General features: G+C 34.4%; 2 protein-coding genes across 2 annotated transcripts; both read right to left on the bottom strand.

The window, feature by feature from the left end:
- Positions 1-4,968: 4,968 nt before the first annotated feature.
- Positions 4,969-15,709, bottom strand: jpt1a (Jupiter microtubule associated homolog 1a). Its single transcript, NM_001089513.1, is given in 5 exon segments — positions 4,969-5,891; positions 11,872-11,908; positions 12,051-12,160; positions 13,141-13,280; positions 15,516-15,709. Coding segments are annotated over 5 exon segments (489 nt in total). The 5' UTR covers positions 15,572-15,709; the 3' UTR covers positions 4,969-5,745.
- A 1,750-nt stretch (positions 15,710-17,459) lies between these two features.
- sumo2a (small ubiquitin like modifier 2a) lies at positions 17,460-23,855 on the bottom strand. Its single transcript, NM_001386416.1, has 4 exons — positions 23,612-23,855; positions 20,651-20,779; positions 18,070-18,141; positions 17,460-17,987 (listed from the first exon to the last, which is right to left on the bottom strand). Exons 1-4 carry the CDS (start codon positions 23,630-23,632, stop codon positions 17,925-17,927), a joined length of 285 nt encoding a protein of 94 aa, NP_001373345.1. The 5' UTR covers positions 23,633-23,855; the 3' UTR covers positions 17,460-17,924.
- Positions 23,856-24,773: the final 918 nt, after the last annotated feature.

Here is a 24,773-nt window from a genome sequence, read left to right on the forward strand (position 1 = left end):
GGCCTCAATTTATTACAATTTATGACAACTTACATTTGTAGCAACTCATAATGTAATAGCTGCATGTAATCTAAAAAAAAATGGGTAACACTTTAAAATAAGGTTCATTAGTTAATGCATTTACTAACATGAACTAATCATGAACAGCACATGTACAGCATTTATTAATCATAACTGAACATTTACTAATGCATTATTAACATCTAAGTCCATGCTTGTTTACATTAGTTAATGCACCATGAGTTAACATGAACTAACAATGAACTACTGTATTTTCATTACCTAACGTTAACTAGCATGAACAAATACAGTAGTAAATGTATTGTTCAATGTTTGTTCATGTTAGTAAATGCATTAATTAACATTAACTAATGAACCTTATTGTAAAGTGTGACCAAAAAATGTACAAAACGTAATATGCCACACCTTTCTTATTTATCTTTATTCAAAAGCTTTTTCTATTTAAAGGTGAGATTCCTCATTGCAATGTTCTTTGCCGATAGTGTTTACTTCTCAGGCTGTTGCTGTTCTCTTGTATCATAAATCATGACAAGTCCTGACATGAAGCAAGAGAAAACAGCAAAGAATGATGAGCCTTCTTGTCTTTGTGTGTTTCGTGTTTTGTCTACATTGTGGGAAAAATTAAAACAATTTTTGGTTTTACGAAGGCTGACCATATAAATATAATAAATTAGCTAAATATATGATAAGTATATTTAAAATGTTAAGAGGATTGTTTGAAATAATGAGTTATAATTACTGAAAATTTCTACAGATCAAAGGTTATTTTTCAGGCTTAAACAAATATGATCGTGTGTCAAATATTAAAAGTAGGGCATTAAAAAAAGCTGTTATGATTTAAAATAAAAGCTTATGTAGTTTCATCACATACTTAATTCACTTTAATGAATTAATTTGCAGTTTAAACGATAATTTTAGGCTTTTAATGCCTTTAATACTGTGACATTTAAAGGCTTAACTAGGTGAATTAGGTTAACTATGCAGGATAGGGTAATTAGACAAGTTATTGTATAATGATGGTTTATTCTGTTAACTATCGAAAAAAATATATAGCTTGAATGGGCTAATAATTTTGACCTTAAAATAGTGTTTAAATTTTGCTTTTATCTGCTTTTATTCTAGCCGAAATAAAACAAAGAAGACTTTCTCCAGTAGAAAAATATGATCAGACATACTATGAAAATGTCCTTGCTCTTTTAAACATCATTTGGAAAATATTTAAAAAAGAAAAAAAAGTTATAATTCTGACTTCAACTGTATATTTATTTATATATAATTTGTTTGACAAATTATTGATTAACATTTCCAGACTGTCTGCATTTCTGGTTCAGACCAATACAAAACTAGCTCCTTTTTAAACTCTTTAAAGTGTTTTTAAGGAAGTGTTCTTCAGAAAGTAGATTCATAGAAAATATGTACATGTAGATTAGATGTCATGTTGTAAGTCAACCATTCGTTTCCTGTTAATTTAAAATCTGACTATCACTAGTAATGATAAAAATACTATTTCGATCTTTATCCTACAATTATAATGAATTTTGTCCACTGATTTAGCAATTATTTACAGGCTAAATGTTTGTTTTTAAAATTACTACACAAAATGAGTTCAGACTATAACTTTGTGGAAAGATATGCACAATAGTGAAAGAGGAAATGGCTTTAAGGACAAGCTCTTAAACATTCTAGAAATAGAAAACAGAAATGCAACAAAACGCATTGCAAAATAGACAACAACAAAGACAGGATATATTGAGTGTTGTTGACCACAAGCACAGCAGCCAGCCTGACTAAAGCCTCCAACTGGCGACTATACGATTGTCGAAAAACCCATTTGTTACTGCTTTTTGTTTTCATTGAAGCTATGAATTTTGATTCAACTGTAAATAACTTACAGAAAATTGTAGCCTGTGGGCCTACACTATTCTACTGCGGCCAGTATGCCTTTTTACATTGTAGCTATACATGTAGCCCTATTATATTTTATAAAGGATACTTAAAAAAATAAATGAGCCATTTGCATGTCATTTATATATTGTTTTTTATTTCCATACCTGCCAAGTATATTATAGATGTCCCAGGACAATGCCATGCAAAACATAGAGCAAATAGTCAATTCTAGAAGTGTCTAATGAGCATCAGTTAATCCAAAAAAAACAATTTTTTGGGGATAGCGGGTACAAAACGTGAGACTTAAGTAACAAATCGATTTTCTCAAAGCCCTGACAACATCTGCTTTCCAGGCTATAACAGCACATTCTGCATGCAACCCTCGATGAAACTGCTAATTATCATGTGATTTCAGATGCGTGTCCTGCAGTTAGTTCCCAATTCCAGATTTAAGTGCAGAAAGTAACTGGTCTTTTTTTCCTTACAACTTTTCATGTGTCACAGTAATGATCAATCTGCAGGTTATTTAGTGCAATAACACATTCTTAAGTTTCCAATGTCTGAGTCTTTCAGTTTAAAAGTAAATCAGGTGTAAACAGTTCCTGTGGGGAAGAATGTAACTGAATGTCCCACTGCTAATATTCATACCTTGTTTTTCACATCAACATTAGAGTTTGCAGTGACTGGATTCAATTAAAAAAATGTAACAAAATTTAAACATTTTCAATTTTCATTTTTTGAAACATTTAATGGAACTGGTCTTTAAAATGAAACTGCTGTTTATTCATTTATTTTTATTTTTTGCTAAATTAAAAGACAAAATATGTTTGCAGTTAACATTAACAAGGTAAATGTCAGACATATTTAGGACTAAGGCAGTAAATCTAACACATATTGTTGTTTTAATTTCATCCCTTCTGACAGGGTCAAACGTAACAATGTGCAACTTTTGTTTAAAGTGAAGTTATATTGGAGCTGCACTGATACAAAATAACACCTGTTTTGATAAACCACTCTTGTGAGTTACTTAGCCCAGCAAAAATAGTTTTCTGCTAAAATCATGATCTTTTTAAAATTGTGTTTTTATGAAAAATGGTACTTTGGTATCCACTCTTCCCTATAATATTAGAAGATGACTGAATGATAAAAAGTCAAGCCTTGCCGACCATACAACAATGTTCGCTATCGATACATTATTATATAACGTTTGTAACCATATCACATTCTGTATATTGTGTATTCTGTTTCTATTCTGGTTTCTTTTTTATTTTACTCAATCATTTAAATTCTAATAAAAAATAAAAATAAAATATATTTGTTAGATTTTACAGACAGTGAACAGATCATTTGCAATAATGCATTTGCATACATTAGAGTTTTTTCCGACTGCTTACACACAAAATCTTTTCTTATCGCACGATTTCTGAAACCTCTCGCTCAAAATGCTAAATCTCCAAAACCAGAAGCTATTTCTCAGCCTTGAACTTCAATAGCTAAAAAAAACAAACACTTTTTTTCAGAACACCACACACAATTTTCTATCTAAAACATACAAATTTAACAGGAAGCTACTTGCTTTTCTTTTCCAAACACAACCAATTAAAATGCTACACTTATTTACACGGTCACACACACACTCCTCACATGTGCAAACACTAATTTATTAACTAGTTACTAACCAATCACTGCTTTACTGTAGTATAGGTCAAGTAGGTGTTCTGGTACAAAAAAAAATAAATAAAAATAAAACTGGTTTGCTACCCATTTATGATTTGCATATTGTCACAAATAATTAAGAAGTATACAATTATTATTATTATTATTATTATTGTATTATTATTATTACAATTTTAACATTTTGCATTGTTGGGTTGCTTTTAGTTTTTTTCTAACTGCTTACACAAAAAATCTTTTCTTGTCTCACAATTGCTGAAACCTCTCTCTCAAAATGCAAAACTACACCAAGCTACAAAAACCAGAAGCTGTTTCTCTCAGCCATGGACAGTTTTTACCAAAACTAAAACTAAAATCTCTGTTCTGGTCCAAAAAAAATAAAAAATAATAATGGTTTGCCACCCATCCACAATTTGTAGTTTTCTACCCTCATTTCTACCTTTTTTTTTTTTTTTTTACATACTATATGTTTATAGGTTTGTTGTATGCTACTGTATACACCAGTAATGTTTGCCCTAATGAATATTTTTAGTTTTTTCATATCATTGGTGTTTACATTGTACCTGTTCCCCCTCTCTCCGCAGATTACTGTCACTGGAGAACATTGTATTAAAATGTAGATATACGCCTAAAGAGCGAGGAGCTTTAGATTAAGAAAAACAATGTTTACATGGTATATCCAAAAGTGTTTTATTATGAAAGAAATGTTTGTCATTTGGTGTAAATGCTTGATTCTGACATATGTTTATGGCAGTTTGAATACAGGAAATGTGAGGAATTCTGCGTTGTGTGTGTGCAGTTTTAAGAATTGTATGTAGTTTTGAAAAAAGGTGACCCTGTTTTAAAAATGTGTGTAAACAGTTGGAAGAAAAAACAACTAATTTTGCCTTGTTTGCTAGATCAACTACCATTATGATTTACATTGTTATCATAATAATAATAGACGGAGAAGAATACGAATAAAACATTTTAATGACAAAAACACAATAACACACTCAAAACGAGAGAGAGCACTGCTGCCACCTGCAGATTTAAGGGCTTTTGTTAACACATTGTGACAGTAACATACTTTCACTTTCGTTATGACGTTATAGCTGTTACTTCAAAACACACTCCTTTTCACAGAACAGCTTACTCTATATAATACACTTATGAATAGACCTATACCAATAAGGTATTTGGACTGGACGACAGCGACTTTTCTATCTATTCTCAGGACGACACAGACAGTTTCTTTTATACAAGTTTTATTTGTTTATTTAATCATTTCATTTTGAGAAAAGATAATGTATTTAAAAAAGACAAAGATACTTTTTGGCATGTGTAAAATAACAAGGCAATAAGAAGATTCTTGTTGGAAAAAAAAAACAATGACTACACTGGCTGTTGTTTGTACTCGTGTACACATTTTATTACTTTATGTTCTGTAACAAACACAATAGCTTGCTCACATGCACCTTTTCTGGCACACCTGTTCTTGATTAGAACATTTCATTGCACTCTCAGGTTGTTGCTCTTTTAACCACGTTCCTGTTTGCACAAGCAATGATTTAATGTGGAACTGAATAACCAGATGTTATGTTTTTTGTCTTCAGCACTCAGTAAATTATTGTTTATTCTTATTCCTTACATCTACAAATGTTTGCAGTGATGGATTTAATACAGAATAGTTCATCAGCAGGCCTGAGGCACCACAAATTGGGCGCCATGGTTCATAAAGTGCTGACAAAACTTAATACATAGACACTGAATAAGGGAGAGATTTTTTAGGCTTACATGAATGGAGCTTAACTTACTAAATGCTGACCATTGACGGTAAAATGCATTGGATGGCAGAACTGTGATGGCAAATTGTGGCCTATGGTTTGTGGAATCTGAGAGTAGCAGTGCATAACCGGTATCTGCTCTTCATTTATCAAGGCCATTCAGTCAAGACAAGACCAAGACAGCAACACTTAAAACATTCAAAGATATTCTTTGAACAAGCTCAGAGATTTGTGACATGCTTCAGTCACTAAATTGTCCTGATCTGAATGACTTGAGTCAGTTTGTCATTTTAGAAATAGTTACGCAGAGGATGAGCACTGACCACAGAACAGCACATGAACTCTGAGATGCTCGTTTCGCATAGGCCCAGATCTTAACCTTAAATCAGGCAATTCTTTAACCTAAGATTAGCGAGGATTTGCCCCCCGGTGGGTTTCTGCGGCTGGAGGGAAGCCCAGCGGCAGGCTCCTCAGTTGTGGACAGAGAAGAAGAAGCTGCTGTCTCATTTTGCTCCTGAAAATGTTCAGGTTCTTCCATGCAATCTGTGAACAGCAAAGCAAAAAGACATGTGAAAAAATTGTCACATTATTGTAACTTTATTAAAACATTTTGACAAATTTAAACACTTGGTTAAGTGGATTAAAATTTTATGAAAACCCAAAATCTTCAGTCCTTACATTATTTACATTCTCAGACATTTTTTCATTATATAGAGGAAGACACCAAAACTGAACCTTTGGAAGCATTTGATGCACATTTACATATAACATTAGAATGAATTAAAAAACTTTCAAGCTTTACAATAAATTGGGACAAAAACGAGTTAATGCCCTATCTGAGATGATACAGTATATAAGCATTGCAACATTTGCTTTCATTCCATTCTAGTCCTTGGTATTGCACCACCAATAATATCTTATTAGAAGATGTTGATATACATTGCATTCGGGAGGTATTCAAAGCACTTCAATTTTTCCCACATCATTTATGTTACAGCTTTATGCCAAAGTGGATTCAAATAATGTAGTTTTCTCAAAATTCTACACACAATACTCCATAATGACAAAGTGAAAAAATATATATATATTTAATTTATTAAAAAAAAAAAATCCTGAAAAATCAGATGTACATAAGTATTGACAGCCTTTGCTGTGAAGCTCTAAATTGACCCAGGTACATTCTGTTTCCACTGATCATTCTTGAGATGTTTCAGCAGCTTAATTGGAGTTCACCTGTGGAAAATTCAGTTGATTGGACATGATTTGAAAACGAATACACCTGTCTATATAAGGTTCCAGGGTTGACAGTGCATGTCAAAGCATAAACTAAGCATGAAGACAAAGGAATTGTCTGTAGACATCCAAGACAGGATGTCAAATGTTGTCTTGACATATTTGCTACCAATGTACCAATGAGCACAGTGGCCCCTGTCATCCGTAAGTGGAAGATGTTTGGAACCACCAGGACTGTTCCTAGTGCTGGCCGACCATATACGCTGAGTGATCTTCAGAGAAGAGCCTTAGTCAGGGAGGTGATCAATAACCCGTTGGTCAATATGTCTGAGCCACGTCGAAGCTACTCCCCGCCCGGAATTTGCCAAAAGGTATCTTAAGGACTCTCAGACCATAAGAAACAAAATTATCTGGTCTGATGAGACTAAAATTGAACTGGAGTGAATGTCAGGCATTAAGTTTGGAGAAAACCAGGAACCGCTCATCACCAGGCTAATATCATCCCTACAGTGAAGCATGGTGGTGGCAGCATTATGCTGTGGGGATGTTTTTCAGCAGCACGAACTGGAAGACAGGTTAAAGAGAAAGATAAATGCAGCAATGTACAGTAACATCCTTAATGAAAACCTGCTTCAGAGTTCTCCTGACCTCAGACTGGGGGCGACAGTTCATTTTTCAGCAGGACAATGACCCAAAGCACACCGCCAAAATATCATATAGAGTGGCTACACAACAACTTTGTGAATATCCTTGGATGGCCCAGCCAGAGCCCAGACCTAAATCTTATTGAACATGTCAGAGAGATCTGAAAATGGCTGTAAACCGTCACTTCCCATCCAACCTGATAGAGGTTAAGAGGTACTGCAAAGAGGAATGGGCAAAAATTTCCAAAGACAGGTGTGACAAGCTTGTGGCATCATATTTAAAAAGACTTAAGACATCAAAAAGCACATCATATTTAAAAAAGACAAAGTATTGAGCAAAGGCTGTTAATATTTTTGTACATTTTTTATTTTTAATAAATTTGCAACAATTTAAAAAACTCTTTTTTTTAACGTTGTCATTATGGGGTATTGTGTGTAGAATTTTGAATAAATAAATTAATTTAATACATTTTGGAATACGGCTGTAGCATAAACAAATGTGGAAAAAGTGAAGCGCTATACATACTTTCTGGATGCACAGTATACTGGTTTTATGATAAACATAAATGATTACTGAACAAATTGTCTTCATATAATAATAATAATGACAATAATTTGTTACAATTACATTATGGGCTCACTAAAACCATAGACATTTGGGGGAAAGGGGGATCGCAATCACCACCAGTTTACAAAATCCACTGCACACCACGCACCATCTTTTAGGTGGAGAGAAGACATAGTGATGAAGCCATTAGACCCTTTTCACATGATATCATTCAGCATCCAGTTTGTGTATCGGTACTTCCACCAATAGAGAATTCAGCCAGTCACCTGTATATTTACTACAAATATGGTTAGATGATAACTATGCCTGTTTTCTGTTGTCTGCATTCAAGGCCAGACATCTGCCATCTCAAACAAAGTTACCATGCAGTGAGATTTCTGCTTGAACTGAGAAAATGGTACTTTAAAAGGAGTGCTGTACTTGCATTGCTTTGTGCTGATGTCTTTGATCCAGAAAAAGGTGGTATGTACTTGTCAGCATTTGTCAAATAAAGATTTCAGACTTTTACTGGATGCTGAACAAGTCAAATTTAAGGATTTGAGACCTTTTTGAGCACCGAAGAACAAGTAATAAATAAAAATGTGTGGGGATGGCCAATACTAGCGTTTTTGTGCTGGTACTGTGATAGTTTTACAGCCTGCTGTGGACAGCTGATTCACAAACACATTCATTTTCTTCACATTCTATGTAATGGTAAGTTCTCTGGCATTTTTATCAATCAATCTTTTAACAATTTTATAAATATACAATTTTATGTCTGTTTAACATTCAAATGAAATTAAATAGAATAAAAATAATGTTTGTGACATTTACTAATCAACAAAATCTACCTGTGCAGTGATATGGAAAATGGAATTAATGTATTTACAATTGCAAAAAAAAAAAAAAGAGAAGACTGCATTATAGTTATTTTTTTAGAATCTGAAATTATTTGTAAAAGGTAATACATATAATCCAATTAAAACAGATTTTTCGGGTAGCTCAAAAGACCCAACTCCCACCAACAAATGTCCAACATTTTTCCCATACAATGCCATCGGACATGTAAAAATAACTTATTGAAGAAGGCTTGGGAATCCTCTGTAGGCTATTGCTTCAGCTAAAAAGTTTTGGAAAACAAAAACAATAATTTTTCACTAGTCCAATATCCAGCTGTGTAAGAAAACATACAAAATATATGTTTTAATTTTGTATTATTAAAATGGCAAAATTCTGACTGAGGAAAGTGACTGAGGTGCTGGCCAGTTTGTTTTTTTGCCTAATAAATGACAGCAGGCTACATTTTTTTTACTTTAACAGATTCCTAATATATATATATATATATATATATATTTATATATATATATATATATATATATATATATATATATATATATATATATATATATATATATATATATATATAATGCAATCATATATCTCATATATGATGTAATCATTTTGTGTTTTAATAAAATTTGTATTAAAAATTCTTTATTCTAAATCTTTAGAAAATGTTTTTGGTGCATCACAAACTGTGGTTATGATGACAGTTAGTCCAGCAAAAAAAAAAAAGTGTTAAAAATGTGTTAAAAATGTCACTATAAACAAAGTGTTTAAACCTAATAATTAAATAGAAAATGAGGCAAATAACTGCAAAAAAAAGTCCAGTTTTAAAAAAAAAAAAACAGAGCCACCCCTTTCACCAGGCTGGCTACAGGCCCGAAATTCACTGCAGATAGGCAAAAGTTAAGTGAATTCATTGTGTAAAGGGTCCATTATTAGATACATTAGGCCACAGGATGTTGGAAACACACCCCTAGTCTTCGCAAAGGACATTAATGGACCTTAGTTAAAGTCTTATTTGAAAAATAGTAGTAAATGACACCCCCTGCTGGCCTCACTAGAACTTCTTCCAGCAGCAAACTAGTTTTCCCATGCAGTCTAGGTACCAACTTGCCATCTAGGTACTAACCATACACAACCCTGCTTGACTTCAGTGGGAGACCATGTGAAAGCTGCAGAAAGCTAGCTGCTGCCTACAACATACATTGTTAACAGTATAAAATATTGTTGGTTCCAACATTTCAAAAACAATAAATAGTATTTAAAGATTAAACATTTAAAGCAATTTTCTTGGTGTTTTTGTTGTTACGGTGGATATCAAAATTTGTGAAATGTTTATAAACAAATGTTTGTTTTGTCTGTTTTAATTCATAATATAAAGCTAATTTAGAAGTGGCTATTCCATATAAGTGAAACACTGTTAAAAACAACAACAACCAGGAGTCACATCTATAAACATGGTGTAAACATGAAACGGGTAAAACATGTGCAAGCCAATTTCCACTCTTTAAATCATACAATATAATTCTTAATAAATTAATACAATTGTATTCTGGCATACATTCATTTTTAGGATGAATTATATGCAGTTTTATAAATGAGAGCCCGACAATATCAAAAACTCTAACACACAAACACACACACACACACACACACACACACACACACACACACACACACGCACGCACGCACGCACACACGCACGCACGCACGCACGCACGCACACACACACACGCACACGCACACACACACACAAACACACATTTATATATTCAAAGGCTGAACAATAAAACTGAAACACCTGGTTTTAGACCACAATAATTTATTTGTATGGTGTAGTAGAGCAGGGTCTCCTTTTGCAGCCAATGCAGCATCAATTGGTTATGGGAAAGACAAAGGTCAGAGGGATTTTGAGCCATTCTTGATGTGATGCTAGTGGAGAAAAAAACATTTCCTGACTTGCTTTTCCAAAGTGGCTCAATAATATTTAGAGATCTGGTGAATGTGCAGGCCATGGGAGATGTTTAACTTCACTTTCATGTTCATCAAACCACTCTGTCATCAGTCTTGCTGTGTGTATTGGTGCATTATCCTGATAAAATGCACTGCCTTCAGGATACAATGTTTGAACTATTGGGTGCACGTGGTCCTCCAGAATAGTTCGGTAGTCCTTGGCAGCGATGCATCAATCTAGCATTCTTGGTGGTACACTACTTTGGGGATTCTCCACAACGTAACTCCCAGATGTAAAAAAAAAACAGTAAAGATGGACTTGTCAGAGATCAATACATGTTTCATCCTGTCCACAGTCCAAGATTTTCACAGCTGGCACCATTGAAAGCAACGTTTGGAATTGGCTTGAGTGACCAAAGATTTGGCTATAGCAGCCCATATTGACCCTGTGAAGCTCCTGAAGAATAGTTTTGGTGGAAACAGGAGATTTGATGTACACATTTAATTCTGCAGTGATTTGGGCAGCTGTGGTTTTATGTTTTTTTGGATTCAATACGGTTAGCACCGGGACAACCCTTTCAGACAGCTTCCTCTTTCCTCTATACAGTTATTCCTATTAGATGTGGTTTGTCCTGGGTTAGTCTTGATACTGTGGCCCTTTGATTCATCACAAAGATTTGCTGTCACAGATGCACCAGCGATCAATTTGTCCTCTTTTAAACTCTGACATGTCACCATGTTGTGTACACTGCAATATTTTAGGCAAAACTGTGCTATTACTCTGTTCATTAAACCTTTACATGCTGCTCTTAAGCTGCTGTTGCAGTAGACTTTTCTCCTCATAGACTTCCATTTATATGCACGTGAATGCATTACACCAGAAACGCAAGCTCGTGCGACAAGTTTCGCAGTTTGCTGCGTTGGAAAGTTCAAGCTTGGTGAACTCTAACCTGCAAAATATCATCACGTGATTGTGTGAAACCAATTGAACATAAAAAAATGACCTCTAAGGGCAGAAATTTAAAATATGGACCAATCGCTCACTTTTCTAAACGTCTAATCATCTTGTTTAATCCCGCTCCTTTTCGCAGTGCCGTACTACAAAATTTGACGTGCTCAAACTTAAGTGTGACCGCAGCTTTACTGGTGGAGTGTGCAATCAATGAAGATTGGTCACCAGGCTGGTCAAATTTAGCCCTGAAACCTCCAATACTAAATTTACCAGTGTTTCAGTTTCATTGTCCAACACCTGTATTCTGTATATATACGAGTTAAAAATAAGAGTTAATGAAACACTTACCGACACTGATTGGGCCTTCATCACCATTCTCACCATTCTGTGCAAAAATAAAAGCATATGCTTAACAATGGATTTTAGAAAGAGCATTTCAAATTGAGCAATCAGTTTAAATGTGTAATGTCTAATCAAGTTCAAAGTTTTGTTTTGAGTCAAAAATGCCTGAAGATACTTCTTCTTACCACAGGTAGATTATTGTTAACCATGCTGTTACTGTGGTTGACTGGTTGAGCAGTACATCTTCTGAGAGGGGCAGATGGTTCTCCACACAACACACCTGTAGGTTTCCCACCTTCAAAACAAATGAGAACTTTAAAAGCATCTGTGGCATGTGTGTTCAATAACCCATACAATACTTGCAGTCAACAAATATCCAATCAAAAAGTTGTGTTTGTGTAAACACATTAATAGCAAAGACATCGCCACACAAAAAAATACAACCATAAGCACATTTAGAACTCTGAAAAGTTAGTAAATTAAAAGAGTAATTCACTTTGTTCAGTACTAATTTACATTGTAATTCTTTCCTACAATGGAAGTCAATGATGACCATCAACTGTGTAAAACTGATGAAAACAGCTCATACAGGTTTGGTACAGGTGGAGTGAACTATTTTATTCACATATTGCATTAGTTATGGGGCTGCACGCTGACGCAGTGGGTAGCACATTCGCCTTACAGCAAGAAAGTCACTGGTTCGAGCCTCAGCTGGGTCAGTTGGCGTTTCTGTGTGGAGTTTGCATGTTCTCCCCATGTTCGCGTGGGTTTCCTCTGGGTGCTCCTGTTTCCCCCACAAGTCTAAAGACATACTGTACAGGTGAATTGGGTAGGCAAAATTGTCTGTAGTGTATGTGTGTGAACGAGTGTGTATGGATGTTTCCAGTGATGGGTTGCAGCTGGAAGAGCATCCGCTGCATAAAACATAGGCTGGATGAGCTGGCGATTCATTCTGCTGTGGTGACCCCAGATTAATAAAGGGACTAAGCCGAAAAGGAAATTAATGAATGTGTTAGTTTTTTTAGGTGTGTTTATGTGGAACTTAAACACATTCTACAAGTGATTTTCATCAAAGTGAATCATGCTGAGTTACCTTGCTAGAACTATGAGTAAGGAGTTTATCTCTAAAATTAATTCAGTTTAAAGAAAGGCTTACTTATACACAGCTTTTTAAATGTCTTCTTTAGTCAAAAGTTTAGTTCTTTAAAGGCAAGCGGGTGATTTTATCTAGAAGAAATATATTGAAAAAGTGATCAAGCTTATATAAACCAGCACCTGGTGGATTGTTCCTCCGATGGGCATGAGGGTCCTCGGGTTCGGCAAATATACTAGATGCCATTTTATTTTTTTTCACAGGTTTCTCTTCATCTGTGCCAAAGCAAATATTTGAGCCTCCACCAGGTGGACGCAGCACCCTAAAATGGACAGCAAATACAGATTAACAATGTAAATTAACAATTTAATTAAAAGATTTAAAATCACTCTCTCTTATATTCACGTATGCTCTTGTTTCCTATTCATGTCTTGTTATCTTTAGTTTCTGAAGAAACAATATTCATGACTTCCTGAGAATGGACATGTTTTCTCACTGACATCCCCACAACATGAAAACATTGAACTTATAGAATTATAGACGTAAATTGTTTGCTTCAATTGTTCCAAAGCAGTGAGCAAAGGCAGCATTGCAATATCTTCTTCATTTGGTTTGCTTTCAAAAGTAACACTTTTAAACGGACCAAAAATTATCACATGCAGGTAAGCCAATATCTTATTGGTCGGAATGCATCTGTTTCAGTGATTTTATATAATTTTATATCATATCAGATTTGTGTACTCATTGTCTCATTCTGCTGTTGTTATATTATATAATATATAATTATATAAAGATTTAGTTTGTTTCATTAATGGTTTTGTTAGCTTTAATTTGGTTTTTATTTTTTCAACACATCTATTTAGTTTTTTTACCATTTCAGTTTTAGTATTTTTTGTTAGCAAAGCTGAATATCCAATATTGACCAGAGCAAAGATTGCAAACCTCTTAGTAATAAAAATAGTGGTTTGAACTGACACTGAACCAAAAAACATACAAATGCAATTTAAATAAAACTTTTTAGAACAATTAGACATCTAAAAATGTATTTATAATTAAGATAATATAGAACCTAGTTTCCTTTTTTTGGTAAATAAAGAAAATATTAAACATGTTTTAGATGTTTTGATTATAATCATACACTTGACTGATGTTTTGGCTCTGAAAGTGCATCTACAGGTGTTTCTCTAAACAAGTCAGATTTTTCTCCACAGAATGATAGTCTATTCATTTTGAAAATTAAAAATATTTTGCCAATTATTATTTTATTATATAATTATATTAATAGTTTTGTTTAGCTTTAGTTTTACAGTAGTTGAGGATTCACCCAATGGTGATAGCACCCCAAGACCATAAGCTGGCATTATGCAAATTTGTTAGGGACCTATAAATAAAAATATATTTATGAAGTAAATATGAAAGCGAATGGCTGATCTCTGATCATTTTTCTTATAGGTTACAATAACTTTATTTATTTTGCTCTATAACCTTTTACATTCAAACTACATTGAGCATACTGCATTAAAGATAATAGAACACGAGTCACTATAGAAAAATACTAAAAAGGCTAGTTTGGGAGGGTTGTTTTCAATCCAAATATTTCTGCAGAAAACGGTATTACAGGCAGCAGAAGCTAGCATAGGATGCAAACTTATTCCTAATATCTCATGAATCTATTGCATTAGGCTATCCATGGGATCTAATATGGATTAAATCTTTAAATCAAAACATATCGCTCATACTATTTTAACTTCACTCCATGGCAATGAAGCTTCAATCAATGCTGAAACTAACAACATTCCCAAATTCCATTCGCCAGAAGAAACGTGTAATGATGGCGAATTCGCTTATTTGCACGTCATTCGTTTAATAAAACGGTATGAAATGAATAGCTAAATCAGGAGACTAGCTAATAAAAATTACTACGCCAGCTGAACCGCGCCCAACCTTAAACGCACACATGCGCTCAAACACCCCCTCGTACTAGGAAAACGTGGAGAGGGACTTGTTTCATATTTGCAAACGATGGATGTAACAGCCTCCAATAATTCCTTAATTGTGTCATTAATTATGGGCTGTTCTTTTGGGGATTCTGCAGTCAGAGGATATGTCGCAAAATGCCTTAGACAGCATTTTGGATCACCATTTAGCTGACTTGGAAAGCAACTCTGTCTCAAAATGCTGGTGTCTATCCGAAATATTGCCTGTAAGCTAGAACATGTTCAGACTCTGAAGGAGATCCAAATATTAGACTGCAATAAATCTATATTTTAAAACAAAAACCTTTGGTGAAATGATTTTAATTACCCAATAGATTAAACTTTGCATTTTGAGTTGTTGCGTATCCTATCACCCAAAATGCAGTATTGTCCCCAAGATGGTGTTCACTTCTCAAAAGCATCACCACCCGTTTTTACACTAATATCGATGAAGTGGACAGTAAATCTGGTCAGTAGCATTAAACCTCATATAACGGTTTGAGAAACAATTCGCCATCATGACAGCTAAAATCATTCCAAACAGTTTGAGCATTCAGTCATGTATTTATGTCTCTCAGCACCTGGAGCTGTTCCTCGCGGTCGGGTCCATGCCTTGATAAGTGGTGGTGGTCGTCATCTTCAACACTCACAGTTTGTTCACGCTTTTCAACAATATTCGACAGATTATCATAAAGCCACAAAGAGCGTCTCCTGTTCAGGTCATCAGTCTGTCGGTGCTGAATCTGCGCTCCTGCACACGCCCATTAGACGCGACAAGAGCTGAATTCTGCGGATTCGCCACCGGAGCGGCGCCAGAGAGCAAACTATATAGTGTGAAAAACACAGCAGCAGTCGCAGATTTACAAAACTTGGGTATTTCAGAAAGAAAAAATGATGTGTGTGTATGTATGCATGCATGCATGCATGCATGCATGTATGTATGTATGTATGTATGTATGTATGTATGTATGTATATATATATATATATATATATATATATATATATATATATATATATATATATATATATATATATATAAGATTTTTTTACAGTATGTCTAATAATATTTTTTTCTTCTGGAGAAAGTCTTATTTTATTTCGGTTTGAATAAAAGCAGCTTTTATTTTAAAAAAAAACATTTTAAGGTAAAAATTTTTAGCCCCTTTAAGCTATATATATTTTTTGATAGTCTACAGAACAAACTATTATGTTTAGAAATGTGTTAAAAATGTATTATTATTATTATAACAAAACATTATTAAACAAAAATAGGGGGAAAATAAACAGGGGGGATAATAATTCTGACTTCAACTGTATGTATATAAATACACACACAAATTCCTTAATGCTCAAATTGACCCAATAGAAAACTATTGAAAATTCTAAAGTGAATTCTGAAAGGTGACAGTAAATTTAAGGTGAAACAGCAGTTAAATAAATAACTTGACTTCTAGTTGCTCATTAGGTATCATTGGTATTTGGCTTTTATGAAAGGCAAAGAGTTCTATATTACGCTTATTTTGCCAAAATACAGAGATCATGCTTTGAGTTTCTAATTTTTCAATCATATATAAGACGATACACGTAAATGTGTGTATCTGTGTGTTTAAATACTGTAGATAGAGAGACAGACAAATAAAAAGAAACTAGAAAAGCAAATAATGTGCAAAATGAGGATCTGGAGAATATTCTGGATGCCAGTGAGCTGTTTAACTTCTTAAGTCAAACAAGGGATTCATGGTTAACAGCCAAAAAAAAAAAAAAAAAAAGAAAAAAAAGTAGACACAATGTGAAGAAAAACTGCATGTGAGCAATTTGCTTTCAAATGTTTTTGCGAACGAGTATAAGAAAAAATATTGCAGCTGTGCCTAAAAATATAATGTAATGTGTATTTATATAGACATGGCCATTCACCCAAAGCTCTTCTCAATCATGAGAGGGGGTCTCTCCACACCAGTGCCAGTGTGCAGCATCCACTTAGATGATGTGACGGCAGCCACAGGACAATGATGCCAGCACTCACCAAACACTAGCTATTGGTGGAGTGGAGAGACAGTGACAGAGCCAATTTTGTTGATGTGGAGGATTGGAAGACCATGATGGGTAAGGGCTGATGAAGGAAATTTGGCCAGGACACTGGGGTTACACCCCTACTCTTTACGAGAAGTGCCATGGGATTTCTAATGACCAAAGAGAGTCTAGACCTCGGTTTAATGTCTTATACAAAAGACAGCACTCACTACCAGTATAGTGTCCCCTTCACTTTACTGAGGCATTAAGACTCACACAGACCGCAGGTTGAAGACCCACTGCTGGCCTCACTAATACCAATTCCAACAGCAACCTAGTTTTCCCATGTGGTCTCCCATCCAGGTACTGATCAGGCTCAGCCCTGCTTAACTTCAGGAAGCAACTGGTCTTGGGCTGCAGGGTGATATAACTGTGGCATGAGCAGTAATGTAATGTCTGCTTTAACTTAAAAAAAATTTAAAATACAAGAACAAAACGTATAAGAATGACCTAATTCTGTAAAACTGATTTATTCCAACGTAAAACCTTAATTAACGATTCAATTCACAACAAGTTACAGAACATAATTGTCTTGTCTTGAGTAAAAAAAGAAGAAATTTATATAAAAGCCCAAAGGCTCAAAGTAAACAAAACAGTGCTTATTAAAAAAAATGGAAGAACATTTTGGCCTCAAAAATAACAAAATAAATAGATAAATCTGTCTACCAATCAAAAGGCTTTTTTCTCAGAACACACATCTGATAAAATATCACTGTTTAGTCAAATAGATTAAAAAATGATGTAATTTATCAGATGTGTGAGAAGATTGATTTCTCAGTAAGGAAGGATTTGGTTGTTTGGAGTGAGGCCAGTGTATTGAACACTTTGTTAAACAAACACAAACACACACACAAAATGAAAAACAAAAACAAAACAAAACAAAACAAAGTGGACTGTTAATAATGTCAGAGGTAGTTTGTTAAATCAGGCCAGCTAGCTGTTCCTGAAATACTTCGATGGCATCCTCATCCTCCATTTCCAACTGCGAATAGAAAAACTGTGTAAATTGCATACATGTTTTAAGCACAAAGACATTCAGAATTGGTTATAGTATTGAACTGTACCAGAGCTGGTGTGTCAGTCTCTTTAATTGACTCGCCATCAAACATGAAGCGAATCAGCTTCCTTGTTAACCCCTGTGCAGAGATAAATGTTGACATAGCTGCTTAAGACAACATGAAATATTCTAGATAAAATGAGAATTCAGGTGACATTTTTTTTACTTTTTCTGTGGATTAACATGCACGGATTAATTATTTGTTTTAAGAATAACAATGTGAGCAAAATAAACATTGTACATTTTGATTTTGCACAGACTTGAACACACTTGATCAAAGCAATAGCATTCGAGAAAGTATCAAACAAAACTCAAGTATGGGCAAAGAAGACAACAGAAGCATTTACAATAAATACACCGTTAAATAATAAAAGTACATAATCCAAATTCCAGCATTTTACTCACTTGCTTTTTGAGCCAATGAACAAGTTCTTTAATGGCCTGTTTCCACTGATTAGTACAGTACTGTATGGCATGGGTTACCTTTATCAGGCTTTTGTTTTTATTGCTAAAATACTCTCGAGGAAATGTCTTCAGTAAAGCTGTACGGGTCGTTCACATATCATATAATAAGCACTTCTCACAAAACAGACACTTTACACATACCTACTTGTGCATAAATGTTTAATACTAACTTTTCTATGAACATAATTTAATTATAACTGCATATCAATGCGAAATAGCCTACTGTAACGTCTGAAATTATATAAAATAAATGAATAAATGCAACATTTATGAACACATACAGACATTACAGTCTCCGATATGTTACTACTAACAAAAAAACTACACACAGCATACATTAAGGCCCAATCCCAATTCTATTTTTGTACCCCTACCCCTTCCCCATGGCCCTCACAACCGAGGGTTAAGGGGAGGGGCTTCAAAATTTACCCCTAAGAATTGGGACACCACTACAGCACCTGCACACATCATCATATGTCACCGCAATCTCATGCTTCATATGAGATCAGATGATCGTGACTGCTGTATTTATTCCAGTTGTGCAATTTTTTGGTAATTATCTTCAGGAAATCACTGAAGGCATACAGTATATTATCATAATGATCTAATGTGGCAATAAGATCATAACTGTTCTGTGTATTTACACAGTGGCCATATATTCATCAATGCAAACACACCAAAAACAACATTACCAATATAGCAGACACTGTAAAAAAAGCTCATTCCCAGCCACTAGACTTTTCTGACAAGGTATTCGAGTGTCATCAAGTGTCAAAATGTTGTGTGTTTATTGTTCATTGTTATTTTTGTTTATTGTTATTTATTGTTATTGTTAAGTATTATAGATCGTGAAATTTTGTGTTTTTTTTCAAAGCATGACAGTTAAACATGAATATATTAAAATGACTAAATTAAAACATATGTTTGTTTGTCATAATAATTCGTAATAATGACAAAAAAATACAAATTTGTGGATCTCCTTACTTCCGGGTTTAGCCATGCTGTGGCTGGTGTATTCTGGGAAATTTTCTTACCCCTTGGTCTCGAGTGTGGTCCTGAAAAATCTTCGTTCTAAGGGCTTTTCACCCCTTCCACTTAGCCATATGCCTTCAGGCTAAAGAGAATTGGGACACCCCTACCTCTTGGTTTGCACACGCAAAACGAGGGGTAGGGGTAAGGGGAAGGGCTAAGGGGTAAAATTATGATTGGGCTTAATTCTTTATTTGGGTTCAAAAACAACACGCAACATAGCCCACAGTCAGAGCAGACCTCTCATATGTGTCTTTAATCTTCAGCAGCACACGTAGCCCCTTGTTAGAAAGTAATTTCGTCTTTCCGAGTTCATAATAGTCCAAAAGGTCATAAAAATAGTTAAACATGGCAGTTTGTTCATGTTTTAGGTTGCAGACGCATCATTTGTTGCTGTTTTTTCCAGCTTCTCCTTTGCTTTTTGCTCTTCACTCACGCGTTTGTTTCTTTTTGACAGGATCGGATATCAAAGAGCTTCAATGATCACGAGCAAGTTATTAATATGAGCTCAAAAAGTTTGTTATTTCAAATATAGATGAGAACGTGAGCTCTCTGGACAAAGTGAAACCACTCGCACTTTTAGAAGGGCTTGTAAAATAACAACAGGGCACAGCAAATTTTGTTCTTCTTGGCTTTGTGGCTGTTCTTCAAGACGACGACAAGGTTTGTTTGAGCTGAGGTCGACCATGGCTCATTATTAAATGTATATATTATCATGGTGTAATCTCTCGGCTGTGTATTTAAAACATGGCGGTTCCTTTGTTTTCATTCTGGCTTGTTGCGCAAAAGAATGACGCATCTCTGTCTAGCTCCTACTTTTAGTACCCTTGGTCCCCCTTTGCAAAGGGTGCCAAAAAAGTGGTACATTACGCCTTTTGACAGTAGAAACGGCCATAAAAGTGTACCGAACCGTACTGTACCACTCAGTGGAAACGGGCCATAACACCCACGATTGGCCATCATGTTCACTCATTAAACAAAAATAACTATGATTGGCTCTAATGATCAGTGCTTTTCACTGAGCCAGTTTTCGCACTATGTGCACCTGAATGAATGATTCATATATTTGACATAAATATTAAAGTCACATTTACCTGCCTGTCACAATATACTTTCATCAGTTTACTGAGGGGTGCGTGCTTCTTGATTTTGAACTGAACCACTGAGCCATCCTGGCTAGATACTCTCAGATTTATGTGGCTTTTCTCTGATTTCACACCATCCTGAAATGAAGAAAATTAATCATTCTAAATAATAATAATAATAATAATAATAATAATAATTATACCATCAAGAAAAAAAAACTGCTTCAAAGTTATTTACCGTTTTAGTAAAAAAACATGCAAAGCATCCAAACAATCAGGGATGGGCAAAAATTAAATATCTCAAAATAATATGTATCAAAAAAGAAAACTACAAAATACAGCAGCCACAAATGTATAAAAATAAAATACTGTATTTTGAAAATACTGCAAAATACTTTTACAACGAAGTATGACATTTTTTGGCAAACCTTCTATTGACAGGCCTCTGATCAATCCCCTTACCAATAAACTGACTTAAAGTAAACAACAATAGGGTATATGCCGAAGCATGCTAATAGGACTTTTAATTTTCCAGTAACCTGGGTTAAGCGCTTCCAGCGAATTGAATGCCAATGCAAAATCTGGTGTGTTTAAGGTCTGTTTTCTTCAAAAATCAGCGATCTCCACTAGCTGAGTAATATCCGATTTAAACCCAGTATATTCAATGGAGCTTCTGCGTTAGCCTGCTGATTCTGACGGGCGCGTGCGAGTAAACAGCTTTTTGTCTCGTTTTACACTTGAGCAACTAAATAAATGCTACAGTTTATTTAACTGAATGTATTTCAATGACATAACAACATCGATGCTGTATAAGGAACTGTATAAAATGGAAAAAAGTTCACAATAACAGGTCATCGGAAGTGTATCAGCATGGGAACAGAACTAGCTCAGCATATACCCTATTGACAGCAATAGCATTTCTCAGAGTAAGTTTAAGTTAGCTTCTATGCACCTCATTCACCTCTACTGTACATGAAGGTATTCATAAACCTTTCTTTGACTTTAGCATAAATTGTTTACAAATTTTATACAGAAAGTCCTGTCTTGAAGATTATTAGAATCAAAATTGCCGCCATCTCTTAACAGTCTTTTATTTAAAAAGGATGATATATGACGAGGCTATTTTAATTTTCAATCATTCTTTTTTCTTTGGCTTGGTCCCTTATTTATGACTGGTCGCCACAGCAGAATTAACTATTAAACATATGTTTTACACAGTAGATGCCCTTCCAGCCACAACCCAGCACTGGGAAACACCCATACACACTCATTCACACACACACACACACACACACACACACACACACACACACACACACACACACACACACACACTCATTCATACACTATGGCCAATTTGGTTTATTCAATTCACTTGTAGCACATGTTTTGGGATTGTGGGCGAAGCTGGAGCACCTGAAGGAAACCCACACCAACACAGGGTGTGAACATGCAAACGCTAACCACTGAGTCACACATTTAATTTTTTGTTCATATTTTTTTTCATAAATATATATATATATTTTTTGCAATTTAAATCTTTTGTACTTAATGTAAGAACATGATTTCTGAAAACTGCTAACTACCATCTCCAGTTTTAGCAATAATATCTCTAAAAAAAATGTAGCAATCTGTTTCTGCAAATAAACTCTTCATATACATCCTGCTGCTGTGTAACGGGAGTCTGGAGTTTTTGACCAGACTATATAGACTGGAGTATTATAAAATATTTGTGTTTCATATACTGACACTTTGACATCTTTCCTTTTCATTAACACCTGCAGATCAGCTATGCCATTTGAAACAGCCTATGAAGTTTTGTAGGAATTGCCACAGTAGAACTTATTTGTATGTTGTTTGTCTTATTTTCTTGGCATATACATCAGCAATCCATCAAAAACTACTATTGCTAGTGCAGTTTACTCATTCTGCATAGATGTTTTCAGTTCTTCTTTAACCGGAAAAGTCTCAGTTTACACCAGTTGACCATCTTTAGGTCTTTACTGTATTTCTAAACTTTCTTTGCATTTCCACCTGCAGCCCTAAGACTGACACTGAGGATGTTCTAAAGCTCCTCATCCTGTTCTTAAGGACTAATATTTTATTCCATCTCATTTCTGATTCTGATGCCGAATTGTACACTAAATGGCCATTACAAGCATTGACCACCTGCTTAATCAATTTCCTGTGCTAATCTCAAGCCTAGGCAAACAACTGAAAAAGCATCTGAGGCCGCATTGTCATCATGTAGACTTCTTACTAAGTATTTTACAGTATTTTAAAAATACAAAATACAAGACACTAAAGTATTTTGATACAAAATATTAACCCATTTTTAAAAACCTCATCAAATACAAAGTACAAAATGCTATTTTGTATTTAAAATACATATTTGAAACACTGTAACGTTATTATACTACCCATCCCTGCAAACTATGACTTATAAACATCAAATATTTTTACCCATAGAAAAAAATATTGTCCTTCAAAATTTAATCCATTAACCATAACAAAGTAACGTTAATGAAAATGCCCACAAGCAAAACAACAGCCATAAAAACGTATGATGCAAGCATTTATCCGTTAGTCATTAAAATTAGGAAATTAGGATACAATGCACCAGTGAAGTCTGTAAATTAAGCACATTTACGAAAATCTCAAATAAAAAAAAAACACCAGCGTAAATCAAATGATTTTACATATATCTGCGAAGTAAAGTGAGCTACACGGGCGGATCATTTCGCTGTGGCAACCACTGATAAATACGAATAATGAGAGAATTCCAATATTCGTTAATTCCACGTTGTTTTTGCAAACTTCATAATTAGCGCGTTCGCTTTATGAAGGATCATCTTTTCAGACACAAGATCGCTTGACAATACGTGAATAAAAACGTCCCCCATGAATACAGCACATTACTACACATTAGTGCATAAATAGCCCAAAGCCCAAAGAAATTTGAGTACAAACCTTCGTCTTTTCGTCTGCCATGACTTTAGTATGCCGCTATAACTTTAATATGCCGCTAATGACGCGATCGTATTGCTGCCGGATATGACGACGTAAAGGTAAATCTGTCGCTGCGTTTCATTCATCAGAAGGTCCCATCTAAGTGCCCTAATCTCTTCGAAAAGTTTGGCCTCAGGAGTGACATATGTTTCGAATGAATAACTGAGTGTAACTAAAACGCACTAGTGTAAACGGGGCAAAAAAAAAAAAAAAAGCTTCTCTTTGGAACGCACTTAGTTGATGCTCACAAAACATACATGAAACGGCTAAGCGTTTATTTATTTATGCATGTTTGTATTTAGCATGCGTGTGTATGTTTGTAATTATTCACGTTTTTCATTTATTAAAAAATATTTTGAACTGTTTGTTTTAATTTATAACTTTGTTCATAAACTTTTTACAATTAGCTAAAAAATATTATACTTAAATTTATTCGTGAAGTCAAACTCAATTTGTCATTGCTTGACACCAAACAACTTTCACAAACTTTATATATTTAAAGAGACGAGAAATAATAAAATTAAGAAAAAGAAACATTATTTTAAAGCCTTAAAAATTATTTTTTGAGTAATGTTTCGATTTGCGTCTAAATCTAAAAAAATGTATTTGTCTTGTCTAGGCATGAGCCAGTATAAGATTCAGACGGTGTGATAACCGTGGACAAAAATATCACGATTTCACAGTGCTGCTCTAAAATATCTTCTTTTTAAACGTATGGGTAAAAACAAAAAGGTTTCCTCTTTGAAAACAATATTTTATTTTTTGAAATATTTATAAAAGTTTGGAACAGTAAACATATCAGTCTAAATAATTCAAAAGATTAATTGACTTCTGCTGTCTTCATTAGTTTCCAAAACATAGATTTCTTTACAATTTAAAATGGCATCTTTGAAATTTTTTTTTCTGATGAAAATACTGTTGTCCTTAAAAAATGTAAATAAAAAAAATCTTACTCATACCTTTTAAAACCTTGACTTTTCCAAACAGCAGTATATCTTGAAATCGGTTATTGACCCATGCCCAGTCCTGTCTAACTACTCTTTTTCCGTTATTGCTCTTGTATGTTGTTACAAATTACCAACTGTGCAACAGATCATAGGTGCCTGATGTTTTCATCAGTTGT

Source organism: Danio rerio, chromosome 6, assembly GCF_049306965.1.
Source record: "Danio rerio strain Tuebingen ecotype United States chromosome 6, GRCz12tu, whole genome shotgun sequence".
NCBI classification, from domain to species: Eukaryota; Metazoa; Chordata; class Actinopteri; order Cypriniformes; family Danionidae; genus Danio; species Danio rerio.

Bases quoted from the DNA above. Each gene is read 5' to 3' on its own strand.
- sumo2a (NM_001386416.1), bottom strand. From the start codon at position 23,632: ATGGCAGACGAAAAGACGAAG. The intron at 20,780-23,611 runs GTTTGTACTCAA...TCTTCATTTCAG, and splicing joins TGGCAGACGAAAAGACGAAG to GATGGTGTGAAATCAGAGAA. The intron at 17,988-18,069 runs GTACAGTTCAAT...TTCTATTCGCAG, and splicing joins AGACTGACACACCAGCTCTG to TTGGAAATGGAGGATGAGGA.